General features: G+C 33.1%; 1 protein-coding gene across 1 annotated transcript in view; it reads right to left on the bottom strand.

Moving 5' to 3' along the window:
* LOC129246278 (uncharacterized) overlaps positions 1-16,233 on the bottom strand; it is a 131,795-nt gene that overhangs the window by 30,989 nt on the left and 84,573 nt on the right. Inside the window, exons 3-4 of the mRNA XM_054884973.1 lie at positions 8,434-8,625; positions 3,293-3,520 (exon numbers count right to left, since the gene is read on the bottom strand). Of these exons, the coding sequence (XP_054740948.1) occupies positions 3,293-3,520; positions 8,434-8,625 (420 nt within the window). The remainder of the gene's footprint in view (positions 1-3,292; positions 3,521-8,433; positions 8,626-16,233) is intronic.

The raw sequence follows: 16,233 nt of genomic DNA, 5'->3' as shown, positions 1-16,233 counted from the left end.
ATATACTATACCAAAAAAAAAAAATTGTTTTGGGTTTTTGGTTTGAAATGAAAATTGCGACCTGCATCTTTCCCGCCGCACGACACATGTACACTCGAGGCGCCTCGGCAAAATGCTTGTATCAGGCATAATATGACATATATTTTAATGAAAAAAATTGAGAAGACTGCTGAAGTATATAACAATAAAACTTGGAAGTTTCGTTTCAATAGAATATTTCTTTCCTTCACAAAAAAATTCACGAAAAAATCGATTTTGTGAACCGTCTAGAAAAGGCTCACCCCTTAAAGTACCATTGTTTTAATTATTTTACTTGCCATAAAAATTAAAGGAACTTCTTGGCATTCAAAATTTGCTGCTTATTTTTGAATATTTAAAAAAAAAATTTATTTACTTTTTTGAAATATTTATCTTCCGATTCATGCAACAAATTTCGTTTTCATTTTTCAATGAAATCCAATAATTGCCACTTGTCTTATTTTTAAAAGCAATTAAATTTTCCATACACCTGTGCCAATATTTGGAATTTTGCTTTCCTTCACAGTGAATACCTTTTAACTCATAAATAAATTTACATACCTATACACATGTATTTATGTATGTATATATTTATACGTAAATTTACACGCAATAATACCTCAGATATTTACTTGATTTTGCATAAAGTTAATTACTCTAATTGCATACAGATTTTTCCAACAATTTGCTAATGAATTTAAATAATTTTCTGTTTAAACTGATGCTCCATATACATACTTCTGAACTGGTAATAATACTTACTTAAATTAATGACTATTTAAGTAAAATTCCAAACATTTCCAATTGATTTGGGCTTTAAGTGAAATACTAGAATTAATTTCCAAATTCTACTTAATTTTCTATTAAAACTTTAAGTCAGCAAAGGAAACACGCTTGTTGGAGATGCTATTGCATAAATTATAGCAACACCTTGCCAAAGCATTTTGAAATTTATTTTTACAATTTACCAAAAATAAAATCCATACGTCTATCTCTATTTAAATGATTTATTCAAAAAATAACTATTTTTATGTAAAGAATTTCTAAAACTAATCTAAATATCTACAGGCATTGGTAAGGAAAACTTATAATTGATATCTTAGATATGTTTTTAAATGCCTCTGTAGGACCAGCAAAGTATATAAGACTAAGTGCTTAAACTTTATAATTTCCTGGCGAGTTTTCTCTATTTGTATTTGCTAGGGTAAATATTTGGTAAATAAAATCGTGTCAATATTCAACAACAAATAAATCTGCGATTGAATAATGAACTTAAAGAAGAAGCAGCAGGCTTAATAACTAGGTTAAGTTAAAATTATAAACATAAATAAAAATAATTGCATGGTTAAGCGGTAAAACGCTAAAAAAATTAAAGAAGTCCAAAGAAATAAAACAAGCCAGTTAACATTTAAGGAACGACATTCTATTAAATATTGAATTGAAAATCAAAGTTGGTTCTTATTTTCAATTTATTACAGTTTTGCTTAATTTACTTTTTAATATGCATATATATAAATTTTAGTTTGGTGTTAAGCCTTTACTTAACGAATAAAAGGGCACAACAATGAAAAATTAAACAAAGAAAAAAGAAACCTATTCCTTTCCGATTACCTAGGGTGTGGTTGTGAAAAAGTTTTTGAAGATGTCAGTACTCAAATTTACTTGCTTTTTTTCTTCTTAACTTACTAAGTCACAAATGTTGTTTTCCTTTTTTGCTATAATAATTATAGCAACTTCGAAAATCATAATATTTCTAAAAAGGCGAAAAATTGAATTAAATGCTTTAAGTTTTGCTCAAAGTAACATTCAATAAATGTTTTTGATGTGCTATAAAAATTATAGTTTACTAAGCCTCAAATGTAGTTTTTCTTAGTTGCTATAAAATTAAAGTCACTTCGAAAGTCATAATAGTTCTAAAAATAGTTCGAAAAATTGAATTAAATGCTTCAAGTTTTGTTCAAAGTACTATCCTATACAATTTTTTGATGTGCTATAAAAATTATAGTATGTTGAAAATGTATTGTAAATCTCAAAATTCAAGCCTAGAAGCGCTTAGAGGCTTCAAACACTTGCGTTTCATTGCTTTGCTATAAAAATTATAGCAACTTAATAAGGCATAAAGAGAAGGAAGAAAAGTGCGAAAATGCTTCAATTAGAAATATGCGTATATTTTGGCCCACGTTTTGTAGGAGTACTGGGTAAAACTACGCCCAAAGCGACCACACGTGTTTTAGCGTTTTGCTATAAAAATTATAGCACCTTAATATGGTACAAATACGGTGCCAGAAATACTAATAAATGCAAAAGTGCAAAAATGCTTTAATTGGAAGTATATGAACATTTTCGTAAAAGTTTTGTTATTGTGGGGCATATAATCTCGTCTTGCCATAAAAATTATAGCACCTCAATATGGTAAAAGAAGGAGGAAGAAAAGTGCGAAAATGCTTCAATTAAAAATATACGCATATTTTTGCACAAGTTTTGTAAGAGTACTGGGTAAAACTACGCCCAAAGCGACATCACGTGTTTTTTCGTTTTGCTATAAAAATTATAGCAGCTTAATATGGTACAAATAAGGTCGCTCAAATACTTATGGTACAAATAGCAATAAATGCAAATGTTTTCAGAAGTTTTGTTAGACTTTTAGAGTTGGATAAAATCTTTTGACAATAGTTCTGGGGAAATGGACCGAAATCCAGATGCAGAGTGTAACGTAGAAACTCCAAACCCTCTTCGCCAGGAATTTTGGCGCTCCTTAAAACTACAGAAAGCTAGTTTTTTGCACTAATTTAGTTGCTATAAAAAGTTATAGCAAGCCTTCGTAACTACAAACGCTCCATTTGTTCGAATTTTTTTGAAAGACGGTAAGTTTACTTCTTCTTTTTAACTGTTTTTTGAATTTTATGCAAATTATTGCCAATTTATAGGAAAACAAAATTTGTGATATGAACTATAATTAGCTGTATATGTATTTCGAATTGTACATATATTTGTGCTTTATGAAAATGTATGTGCCATCAAAAATTATAGCACATATAATTTCAAATTAGGCTATTTTTTTTTCATACATAACAGCCACACCCTAGCAGTTGTTTTCTTTTTTATTTTCTATACATTTTCGAATTCTTTCATGTCTAATTTAGTGTTGTTGATACGCAATATTTATTAGTAGAAAGAAAACAAAAATCAATGAAAGTTGTGTTAATATCATTAAAAAGAAAATCAAATAATTCATTATAATATTGAAAAAATTTTAAGAACAGTTTAGCCATACCGCAGTAGCGACAGCAGTGGCGCGCGTTTGCGCCGCTTTTAATTGTGCCTGCAGATGCAAGGGGGGATGAAAGTAGCGGCATGGGTCGCGCGTGCATCTACCCTTCACGGCATCCATGCACACCGTGATCGAGCCGTCATCGTGCCGGGCGACGCTATCCTGCGGATGCGCAAAACGACACTCCGATTCGGCGCGCTTACAGGCGCCCCGCAAGAATTCACGGCAAACCTACAAGAGTGGAGCAAATTTTCGCATTTTCGCATTTTTCATTTTATCCACATGTTTTTGTTTTTTTTTTTTGGTTTTTGGTTTTTTTGGTTTTCGTTTCGTATGCGTCAGCGCGCCCAGTTGACGTCGGTTTTCGATTTCCAAATCAATAAAATGTTTTTGGTTTTTTTTTGGTGTTTTGCACAGTTTCCCATTTTTTATGGATTTTCGTTGCATATGCGTAGGCGTTGGCGCATCGTTTGATTAGCAAATCGATGGATTGACAAATTGGTTGGTGGTTGTGACGGTGAATTATTTGTTGTAGTTGGTGGTAGTGGTGGTGTGGTTGCATCAGAGAGGCAGCGGCGGCGGAGGCGAAGGCAGCAGTTTGGCAGTATGGCGTTGGCAGCAGTTGCAGTTGCATATGCAATTTATTGCAATTGTTGTTGCAGTTGTTGTAGCGGGTGTTGTTGTTGTTTTTTTGGTGGTTGTGGTGGTTTTGGTGGTGGTGGTGACGAAAGTGGTGTTGGTGGTAATAATTTTGTAGGTGTCGGTGTGGTCAAAATTGTTGGTGGCGATTGTGGTTGTGTTGGTGTTGGTTGTTTTATTTTTTTATTTTTTTTTTGTTGGTGGTTGGGAGGAAACAATGGAAGGAAATTATTTTTTGATTATAATTTCAGGCACTTTGAGAAATTATAAGTTTTTGTATTAGATTTTTTAAGTTTGGTTTGATTTTACAAACTCGGCTGTTATTTGGTGAGTACAAAATTTTTTCTTCAAATTTACATGCCAACTTTTTAAAATAATTTTTTGCTTTTATTTTCTTTTTGCAAAAAAGGGGGTTGCGGTGAGTTTTTGGCGCATTTGACGGCGTGTTATGAGTTGTAGCAGCAGCGAATTCTATGCGCACAGTAACATAATTATAGGCGCTCGGTTATAGTCACTTACTTTATTAAGCGCTTAGTGACGGTCGGCAAGCATTTTTTTTTCATTTTTACAATCTTTGCAATCAATCACAGCGAATTAGTTGAATATCGAGGAACAGAAATGCAAGAACAAAACGAACACAGAAATGCCAAACACAAAAATAAAACGTACTATAAAAAATTGTGTAAACTAATACGGCGCTGTTAAATAATAAAAAAAGTATTAAAAATAAGATTTAAGGTAATTAAGAAAAATATTAGAAAAAAACTTTGCAAAACTTTTAATAATTTATTTCATGTGAAAAAAAAATCCTATATTGGAGCTGTGCTTCGAAAGACGATTTTCAAGCCTTTTGCTCTTGATGGAGATTCGTAAAAAAGGGTTGCCATTTGTAAAAATTTATAAATTAGTTCACGCTTGTGTTTTATGCATGAATTGCCGTTTAGAAATATTGAAAGTGGAAATCAAAAAACAAAGTTGAAAGTTGGAAGCTTTTAAAATAAAATAAAAACAAAAAATAAGAACTCTTAAAAAAGAATTTCAATTTTTGAGGAAAAGTATTAGACACTTTTTAAATTTAAACTCTAAAACTTTTTAATTTGAATTTCTGAAGGCAAAAGTAATTAAAAAAAAAAAATTTTAATACAGTTTGAAATTAAAAAAAAATGTAATTTTTTCTAAAAAATTTAAAATTTAACGCATTAAAACTCCAGTTTATTTCAAATATTTTTTCAACTTTCTTCAATGATAAGGAAGCGTAAACTATCCACATAAAAATTAAATTTTTTTTTACTCAGTATGTAATATTTACAGTAACGTTTGTTAAAAAATTTGTATAAGACTAGTTGATAAAATGTCTTTGCTGCTGTTTCAAACACATATTTGTTTTTGTATAATCCATTGTTGTTCGTGTGGTGTGAAGGGGAAGACGCACGCAGAGCAAAGCAAGTTTTGTAAAATTATACTTTGGTTTGATTTTTCTTTCAGCAGCAAAAGAGCGCGGCAAGAGGGCGCAAAAGTGTTTGAGAAACAAGGACAAAATTAGAAAGAAAATAAGGGGTGGATAAACAGCAGCGCTTTTTAAAATAAATAACTTGAAAAAACAAAAATAACAAACATATTGAAACGAGCACTAAACCAAATTCGAAATTTATTTATTTTTAATTTATTTATTTGCGAGTTAATTCCGTTTAAAAGGAAAAATAATAATAAATAAAAATCTGAGTAAAGAAATTTACAATTTTCACGGTTTGCAATACCTTCTGAATTTTTTCAACAATAAATGACAACGTAATAGTTTTTTTTAATTGAAAAATCTGCTCAATTTTCAATACAGTAACTGATTTTACAATTTTTGCTTTCAGAATAAAAAAAAAGTAAGGGTAAATTTCTTCCCATAAAACAAAACCAAAAAAAATTAATTATTAAAAAAAAATGTTCAACATTTGAAAATTAAAAATCTAACGATACATAGAAATTGAAATTTATCTATAATAAAATTTCAGACTTTTTACGATATTTAGAAATTAAAATTTTTGCCACTCGTTTAAATCGAAATTAGAAATTTTAAATTGGCGAAAGTTCGTTTTCCATATAAAAAAGGAGCTACAAAAATTAGACATTAAAAAAAATTTTTTGAAAAAAGCATAGGAATACGCTTGTAAAAAAAAATTAATATAATTAAGAAATGTGACGATAAAAATTTGGAAAAATACGTATGTGTGATTAATTCATTGACTTACACTCTTCTATTTATTGTTTCAAAAAAAAAAAAAACTGAGCCAGTATTTTCTTGGTAACTTTGACACTTTTAAGATAAATATTCAAAATATTTATTTATAATCATTTTCAAAAGAAAAAATTCAGTTACAAATAAAGTTAAAAACGTTTGTAAGAAAGTAATGAGAAATAAGCAGAAAATTTGCAAAAGTAAAAAAAAAAACTTATAACTAAAAATCAAAAGTAAAAAATTCCAATAATAATTTCAAAATATGACTTAAGAAAATGAAAATAAACGAATAAAGGAAATAATTATAAGATAATTGATAAAATCATATGACTTACTATAAAATTAGTATCATTACTTTTAATCACTACTCTAGTAATGGTCTGAAGCATTAAGAAAAATCCAAAAATATCCGAATGCGATGAAAAAAAATTCTTTTAATTCCCTAAACTTGCGAAATGCATTGAATTTACTGCTCAGACTTGCTATAATTTTATAGCAAGTTTAAAATATGTTTTTTGTGTGCGAAAATGATATTAAAGTCTCAGGTTACAGATTGAAATAAAGTGAAATTTGTTCATATAGAAATAAAATTTTCTTTAAATTCCCTAAACTTTTGCAACCACAGCGAAATGCGTAACATTTACTTCTCAGACTTGCTATAAAATTATGGCAACTTTAAAAAAAAGTTTTTTGTGAGCGAAAATGATATTAAAGTTTCAGATTGCAGGTTGAAATAAAATGAATTTTCTTCTGGTCTGGTTCGCCATAAAAATAATAGTAAAATTAAATGCTACTGTGAACCTCATATGATGGCATTTTTCGCCTACATGCGTGTGCGCTGTGAGGAACTTAAAAAAATCTCTTTAACATCTAGGTAAAATTTTACTTAATGGCTTACCATTGCTGGGCCGTTAGGAGAATTCTTTCTCTATAATATGCTTCAGTAAATGGCACGTTTTTCGCCTATAGATTCTTTCATTACTTGGAAGCAAATGCGGTGGCAGAACTCTTCAGTAGTATATATTTAAGAAATGTGGTAAGTTTTGAAGCCTATATTTTGCGCATATATTTAAACTTAGTCATTGAGTAAATTTTCAGCATTCAATTGCATATTACTGCACTACAAGAGTTGCCATAATAATTATAGTAAGTTAATCATCTCTTGCTCACAATTCACATTCTCTTTGGCTAAATGTTCAGACGAATTTGCAATATAATACAAAACAGAGCATTCCAAGAGCTGCTATAACCATTATAGCAAGTCAAACTGTAAGTGTTTTATGCATAAAATACTTTATCCATTGATGGTGAATACATTATAAGTGCACACATAATTTTAGAATAAATTTCGAGTACACAGCTGTAAAATAATGCGTTCCTGGAGTTGCTATAATAATTAAAGCAAGCCTAAAGCATTTTATGTGGCCAGTAATTAGCTTCTCTAAATCAAGAATGTCTGCCAGTAATGACGTTCAGTGCACAATTGCAAAACAGCACATTTTAAGGTTTGCTATAATTATTATAGCAAGTATGCTGGCAGGTTTTTTGTGCATTTGGTACATAAATTATTATTTCACATTATTTTTAAATAAATTTCCGGTACACAGTTACAAAATAATGAGCTTCTGGGGTTGCTATAATAATTATAGCAAGTTTAAAGCATTATATTTGGCCAGAAATTAGCTGCCCTAATTCAAGAATGTCTGCCAGTAATGACTTTTGTATTTATTTTGGTAATGGCAGGAGTTGCTATAATAATTATAGCAAGTTCAAATAATTTGTTTCGGTTAGAAATTAGCTTCTCTACAGTTCGAGGATGTCTTTCCCTTATGATTTTCTCTATTTATTTTGGTATAATTAATTTTAATGACAATACAATCATATGATTTTATCGTGTGAAAAAAGTAAAAAAAAAAAATAATTTTTACAAAAAAAAAAAACACACACACAACAGATAATAATAATGTTAAATAAACAACAATGATCATGCTAACTTCCCGTTAAACAAAATACTTAAACTGAGTTAAATTATCATTAAAAAAAAACTCAACAACAAACAAATACGCAGAACAAAAATATTGAAACACTTAAAATTATTTTCTAAAAAATTACTTAAAATTTATGTAAAAGTTATTTTTTGTTTGTTATTTTGCTTCTCAAAACGAACAAACAAAAGCAATTGATTCCAAATAATCATTAATAGATTTTAATAGATTTTTTCTTGTTGTTTCTAAAACTACAAAAAGCGCAAAATAAGCTTGAAATGCTTTGGACTCACCTCTAATCGATCGGAACGTGGGATTTTCTGTTGTGCCACTTGCACCGTTTGTGGCACCACCTGACCCAACTGTGTGTGATCTGGTCCGAGTAATGCAGGCACTAAAGTTCCAGGCGGATAGTATGGACTAGGGTATGGATTGGCCGGTATGCCAGTTAAGTAGGGATTTGTGGCCTGCAAATAGACAAGAGGCTTTGAGATTAAAGTGGAAAAAATGGGAAGAGAAAGAAAGAGATGGAAACAATCACTTGGAGATAAAACTAAAAACAAAAAAAAAAAATTATATGTAGGCATTACTTATACATATACTTGTAAAAAATATTATGCCCTATGTGAAAGAAAACCTGGTTTAAGAAACGGAGTTCTTAGGGTTAAAAAATATGTGCACATATATAGAAATACTTTTTTATTTACCCAACTACCATTTCTGAATTTATGTTCAGTTACATATAAATTCCATCACTCTCATGAATATTTAATAAATTTATTTATTTCCTTGCATTCCATTTCATTCTCTATAGTACGAAGATTCTTGTTACCAAATTCGGTAGTGCTTTTTGATTTCATGTTTTTCCATTCTGCATTAAGAGTCGAGAACTCCTTTTCCAACACTCCTTTGTATATTCTTGCTGTTTTTAAACATAATATTTACTTAAACGCTCTTTGTTTCTCACGCCCTCTTTTCCCACTCCTCTGCTTGTTAACTGTTGCTTTTTTGCAAAGACAGCGCTGACAACTGCTAATGGAAATATACACCGCAGAGAATTAAGTTGCATTTTAATGAATATGCATGAGAGGAGCGGCCAGCTGTGCGACCTTAGCGGCATGCGGCAAAGACTCATACTCTCCAACACATATACAAATTATTTTTGGCATATATTTGTATGTATTTATATACCCATTTATACACAAAGTATTGTAAAGTATGGCGGAAATATAGAGTAGTAAAGTGGAGAGAGAGAGTAACAGCCAGGAGGTGACAAATTAAAAAAAAAAGTAAATGATAATAATAGAAATTGGGAAAACTAAAGACTGCAACTGCGTATAATTCCAAAAAACGCAAAAATTTTGTTCAAGAAAGATTTGGTACTTATGATATTTTAGCGTGCTTTCAGCCACTTTACAAGGTGGCATAAAATTAATCACTCAATTTTTTATTTGAATAACTTTTTACTAACTAATAAAAAATTATTCTGGGAGATGAATATTTTTACTATGGCCTTTAAGGGGGAAGTCTACTGTGACAAGGGAAAAAACAGGCTTATTCTCCGGACTTTATTTCTAACAAAATATTGCTCGTACATAAAATCTATTTAAACTCTTATCTTTATTATATATTTAAGTTTTTGAAAAAAAAATTTTAAGTCAAAATATTCAAAATGGCCGCTGTGGCACTTCTGCAAGCGCAGGTCCGCTTTTCTTAGGTGCCTAAACGGTGTACATGAAATCTTACGTTTCGGTGATCTAAAACAAAAAAACAAAATATTGTTAATATATCATATACATAGTATTGACTCTCGTCTGACGTAGGATTATGTCGATAAAAAACTTTGGCGTTGAAAAACAAATTCTTGAAATTTTTTTCTTTTTTTTTTGCCTAAAATTGATGCTACTATTGTTTATAACAATTTAACAAATAACGATATCAAAAAAATCCTATGTCAGACGAGAGACACTATTACAGAGAATATATAATTAAATTTTTAAGCTGTTTCATTTATCAGAACTCGAGATATCGTGTACACCGTATACAAAAACTTAGTTTCGAGAAAAATGCGTTTAAAGTTTCAGTATTAGCAGGTACGCGCTTTGGAGCACTTCGGGAGAAGGTCGAAATTTCAACGAAGAAAAATTTAGCCAGCTGTAACACATATTGTACCTTATTTAAGAGGGTTCAAAGTATTTTTTAAGCTAATAAAAAAAAATCGATTTTTTGAAAAATTCACAGTAGACTTCCCCCTTAAGTGCCCCATTGGCTGTCTGTTTGTATATTGCAGCTGTCTAGTCCGTAAGTGTCAAAAATGATTGACGCCATTTGCAAAAATTATAAATCTACCGACAGGATGATTCATTTTTCACCCTCTTTTATATAGGCATATATCTGTTTGTGGGTAAATCTTTCGCATATATATTTCTCTGTATTAATGAAGACTTTCAAAGCTATGCTCTAAATGCGTGAAGCCGCTGGGAAATTTATTGTGAATTATCAAATATTGAGTTGGGGTATAAGTTCATAGCGTTTTTATATTTACCTTTATTTTACAACGATTTGCTTGCTGTTTGGCTAAGGGGAAGTAGTCATTCCATAGAACTCTTTCTGCTCTACAAAACTGTGTTATTTGTATTTTTTTACTGTAATTTTTTATTAGTTTCGAGGCTTTGCCAGTAGGCAAAAATCAATATTTTCGACACCTGCTCCTTTTTATTTTTCTTCGAGCTGAAAAAGTTGCCGAAGCAGCCCGGAACATTTGCGACGTGTATGGAGAAGGTGTCATAGGCGGGTCTACAGCACGAAAATGGCTTGCAAAGGTTTGCGACTTTGACGTCGATGTCAAGTCCCGCAGCGAAAGGCCTTCTGAATTCGGTGAAAAACGCCTCAAATCACTTTTGAAGGAGAATGGTCGCCAAATCAGTCGTGAATTGGCGGAAAGAATGAACTGCGATCATAAAACGATTCTCAATCAGCATTACACAATGGGATTTACTGAAAAATTGCAAGCTTGGGAGCTTCACGAGTTCAACGAAAAAAAAAAAAAAAATAAAGAAAGTCGCCTTTAAAATTGCTTCTCAACATCATAAACATCGCGTTTGGTACCGAATTGCAACGTGAGATGAGAAATGGTGCCTATACACCAAACTGAAGTAAAAAAAAAACAGTGTGTGGCTCCAGGAGATACGCCAAAACCGAGAGTCAAGCCGGATCTTCATCCAAAGATGTGTTTAGTGGGACTGGAAGGGCATGGTGTACTGCCCAACATTGCCCAGCTACACCGCGTAAATGAGGCTATTTGACTGAAAATACCTGATCGTTATGGTCAAACCATACTTCTTCACCACAACGCCAGACCCAATGTTGCACAAGTCGTCAAAGCCGCACTCCAAGCGATGGAGTGCGAGGTCTTTCAGCATCTGCCGTATTCTCTGGACTTTGCACCGACCGACCACCATCTTTTCCGCTCCCTATCAAATCATATGAAGGGCGTTTTCTTCGATAACAAAGAGGTGTTTAAAAATTGGCTCAACAACTTCTTTGGCACCAGACCAGTGGCTTTTTGGCGGAACGGCATCAACAAATTGGTCGAGAGTAGGGAAGAGGTTGTAAACAGCAACGGCGAATATTTTGTTTTGTTTAAATAAAAGTATTTGGTAAAAACACTACGAACTTATTCCTCTGGCTATATAATACTATTGTAAAGCCTATCTTGTTATATGGAGTCATAGTCTGGTGGAACTCACTAGAGAAGACGACATTGGTGAAGAAGCTGGAGAGAGTTCAGAGGTCGGCACTCATTGGAATCAGTGGGGCGCTTCGAATGACTCCTACTCTGGCACTCAACGCAATGTTAAAGGTGGTACCCGTAGACCTCGGAGGCAGAATTGCCGCTACACGTACCGCAATCAGATTAAGGGGCTGGAGCTATAAGCTCAACCTCACTTATGGGCACTCAAGCATCCTTAGAAACTTCGAGTTTATCCCTCTGTCAACAGATCAGTGTATACCCTTGTTTAGTCCAACCGGAACATTCTCCACTCACATCCCGTCAAGGGAAGAGTGGACGGAGGGCTACACTTGGGGGCAGGGCCTGGTGAACTTGTTCACGGATGGATCGAAGTTGGAAGGAAAGGTTGGCGGAGGAGTCTTTTGCGAGGAGCTCCCCATCAGACTCAAATTCAGGTTACCGGACCACTGCAGTGTGTTCCAGGCAGAGGTAGCCGCATTCAAGGCGGCAGCTGATTGGCTGCTCAAATGCGTACTAACAGTCAAGAAAGTAAATATTTACTCCGACAGCCAAGCGGCAATATGGGCCCTCGTGTCTATGACGGTGCATTCGCCCTGCTCTGGCGGGGTTAAGATCCAGGCATCTTGGCTCTTACTTCTTTGCCACGCCTGCTGATAAAGCTGGCGCTGACATGAAAAATCTGATGAATTTCATCAGCAGCACAAAGCGGTTGACGCAAACATAGTCATCGTTCGTAATCCGCACGCTCCTAACTATCCCATCACCATCTCTCCCCGCCCTCTCCCTGCATCCCATCGGCCTTTCCCTTTCACCTCACCTCCTTCACAATGGGATCACAAAAGACGAATCTTTCTTCGTCCAAGTGCACTCCCTGGGCAACCATATCAACCTAACCTAACCTAACCTATTCCTCAACCAAATATTTAAATACTCACTGAAAGTCAATTATTATTTGTCTGGTATTTCATTTGTCGAAAATTATCTTATCTGATCAAAACCTTTGCTGTTCACTGAAACTCATTGGATGTGTGTAGGCGCATTCACTAAAGGTGGTGGCACTAGACCAACAACAATGTCTTGTATATTTGATTGACAAAGCAAAGTATTGGGAAAGTACAAAATAAAGAATAAATTCCCCTTGTTTTCTTTTTGGCTGGCAGCCACATGGAGCCGGCGAAAGAAACCAAAAAAACAAATCAGCTGATTTACCAACACCACCTTTAATAGATTCACCTTGGAATGTGTTATATTAAACAGTTTCGAAGCAGAAAGCTTTCTCCAAATACTTGATTTTCATATTATTCATCATTTTATTATTGAAAAATGTAAAGTATTATTTTTCCCTAAGGACAAACAAATATCTGTCAGAAGTTTTTGGCTCAGGCCTCAGGCCTCAGGGTTATATTGAACTGATAGTAGTAGTATAGCAGAAGGAACATGAAAAATGTATTTGATTTTTGGCGCTTGCTCCCTAAAATATTCAAATCATTAAATAAATAATGACAGTTAAGTGACAGTTGAAACACAACTTGACAATTTAGAGGCAAATTAAGAAAAAAACAAAAACATCAAATCAGTTGCTCCACTGATGCTATCTGTTGAGTGTGCCTTGATTCAGATATAATTTTTTTTTTTTTTTTTATATTTTTTGGCGCTGTGAAAAATAAAGTTACATTATTGATTGATAATTATTTTTAATCACTGCATAAAAGCTAACTCCATATTTTATGGGAACTTATTAAATTTGAGCCTTAAATCTTTTATCCGGTAGATAACTGATGAAGATGATTTACATTCGAAAAAAAGCAATCATTCCATAATTATAGCAATTTAAAACATTCTGACAGTTAGGTAGCCTAAGACAAAATGGCCGTAAAAATAATTAAATATTTATACACTACTTCAGGTACAACGAAGAGGTAGCACCAGGATTTAAAGTAACACATCTATTCACTAACGACGCCCTACCTCCAAGACGGCTATAACCTCCGCATAATCAGTAACTGCGTTCACGGGTTATGACCCTTCCCCTTCCGACAAGCTATTACTGACATTGTTGTTAAATGGAAATGATAGATTTGTTATTCATCAGTCCAACACACATAAATACACACTCAGTTATGTCAGCGTGCGCTGTAAGCAATGAGTCATTTCGAGTCAGCAACAAATGGCGGCGGGGGTAGGACGTTCGAAAAGTATGAGCAGCTTAAACTTGATGGCAGTATTTAGTCGCTAAAGGCTAAGGGCAGTTAGCAGTTAACTGGTAGCTGTTATTTACCATCGTTTACTCCGCCCACTTCGTAGTTTATTATGAATTTTAATTTAAATACAAATTTCTACTTTTTCCGCTTGTCAGTCGACGGTTGATGAATTGGTGCAGTGGGGGGGGGAAGGCGTTATGAGCGAATGACCAAAGTAAAGCGAGAATATGGCGTTGTCATTCAGCTGTTGAAATTTTAAATTAATATAATATTACGCATACCGGCGTGAAAAATAATTTCCACTGTCCGGGGTACATTGGCAAAGTGCTGATCTGAGCGGTTGCTGTAATGAGTGCGAGTGTAGAAATGGTAAGAGGTTTGCGAAAAAAAACAAGTACAAATATACATAGTATTTGAAATGGGCATTGCGAAAATTGTTGTTCGATTTAGTGAGTTTTCAGTGTATTTGCAATTAATAAATTGAATGTAATTTCTTATTAAGTATTTATTCGACATTTCTATGTTTATTTGCCTCGTCATTCAGCGGGCTGTTCAAGTGTGCTTTTCATTTTAATTGCTGCTGCTGCTGCTGTTGACGCTGCTACTGATTTATCAGCATTGAAAATTAATTTCCAGCTGACAGTTGAAGAAAATTTTGATTGAATTTTTAAAATTTTTTTCTATAGAGAAAAACTATTTTTAGCTATCGACGAAATATAGAATATTCTTGCTAAAAAAGAGTTTGAAAAATAATTTACGTGCCTGAATGCAGTTTTTAAATGAAATTGTTGTAAATTTATAAAAAAATTTGTATGATCAAATCGGAAGGCGATTTTCCAGGTGATGAGCATATCGATAAGGAAAACTATTTTTGAATGTTAGTTTAGACTGTCATTGACCTTAGGGCATAATTTTGGAAGTTTGTCATAGTTAGTCAATTGGCTTTTTAGTTATGTCTGAAAAGGTTTTGTGAACGGTTTAAAAGGAGTGCACAAATTTCTGCAAAATTTAATTTGAGTGAGGTGCTTTAAGGGTTTATGGGTAGTCAGAATTTTGAAAAAATTGTATTTTGGTTTCTTGCATTTTCTTGAAGTACAATATCTTAGAAATATTGTGTGAAAATTTGAAGTGCATCCGATAAATACTTTTCGAGTTATTGAACAATTAACAAAGGGCGCTCGGGCGCTCCGGAGCGTTCGAAAGCAAGTAGAGAGCAGCAGCTGCAAGCAACCGACTTCTAACGATAACAATCGAGCAGGTCGAATGCTACGTAGGCAACAGCAAATCGATATTTTGGAAGCTACTATGACGGCTGAAGAACTATTATTATTATAATTTTTTCCTTGTTCCCTCCTCTCGGGAGCATAGGGCCGCGGCAAGATTCAGTCTTACGTTGGTTTCGTTAATCTGTTTTGATTTCTGACTGGTAGGTGATTAGCCTGCCGCTGAAGAATTATTATATCGTCCCCTTAGTATTAAAATAGCCTATACATTTTTTGATGTTTTGAGAAAATGAATTTCAAACTTTTTGTCGAAAGTAGCTCTCACTCAAATCTCGTTATGTCTGTAAATATTTATTATTTTTGACTGACGTTTTGACCCACTTTGTGGAACTAGAATTTGACAATATTTTGACCACATATAAAATCGACGATGGAGAATCCAAAAATTCAATAAAAAAATAATAGTCTATGAGCACATAGGCTATTGTTATACTAAGGGGACGATATGGCCTAGGAGGAGATGGCACAGTGTAAGTAATTAAATAATTCGTTTAACTCTACATAAATCGATAGAAAACGATAACTGTGTTTTTCTCAAAACTAAGTTTTTTGAACTGGAGATCACTGTAACTTATTAGATTTCAATAAAATGTATACTGCTTTTGAAAAATATAAAAAACTTGTGCCTGACCGAAGGATTTTTGCTTTTCAAAATTTTTTATTTTTTACATTTAATTGTCGGTTTTTTTCTCGAAAATCTGAAAAATATTTTCTGAGGGCGCCATATTGTTAATTTAAAAAAAAAGGCTTTGATCAGGCACAAGATTATCTATTAATAAAACTAATTTCGCCTGACCGATTGATATTAGATGAATCTCCAAGGACTTATGATGAGCACCGCAAGGGGCTTCCGGA

The sequence above is a fragment of the Anastrepha obliqua genome, chromosome 4, assembly GCF_027943255.1.
Source record: "Anastrepha obliqua isolate idAnaObli1 chromosome 4, idAnaObli1_1.0, whole genome shotgun sequence".
Classification (NCBI taxonomy): Eukaryota; Metazoa; Arthropoda; class Insecta; order Diptera; family Tephritidae; genus Anastrepha; species Anastrepha obliqua.
The sequence above is the reverse complement of the archived record's forward strand: the minus strand, read 5'-3'. Positions and strand labels throughout refer to the sequence as shown.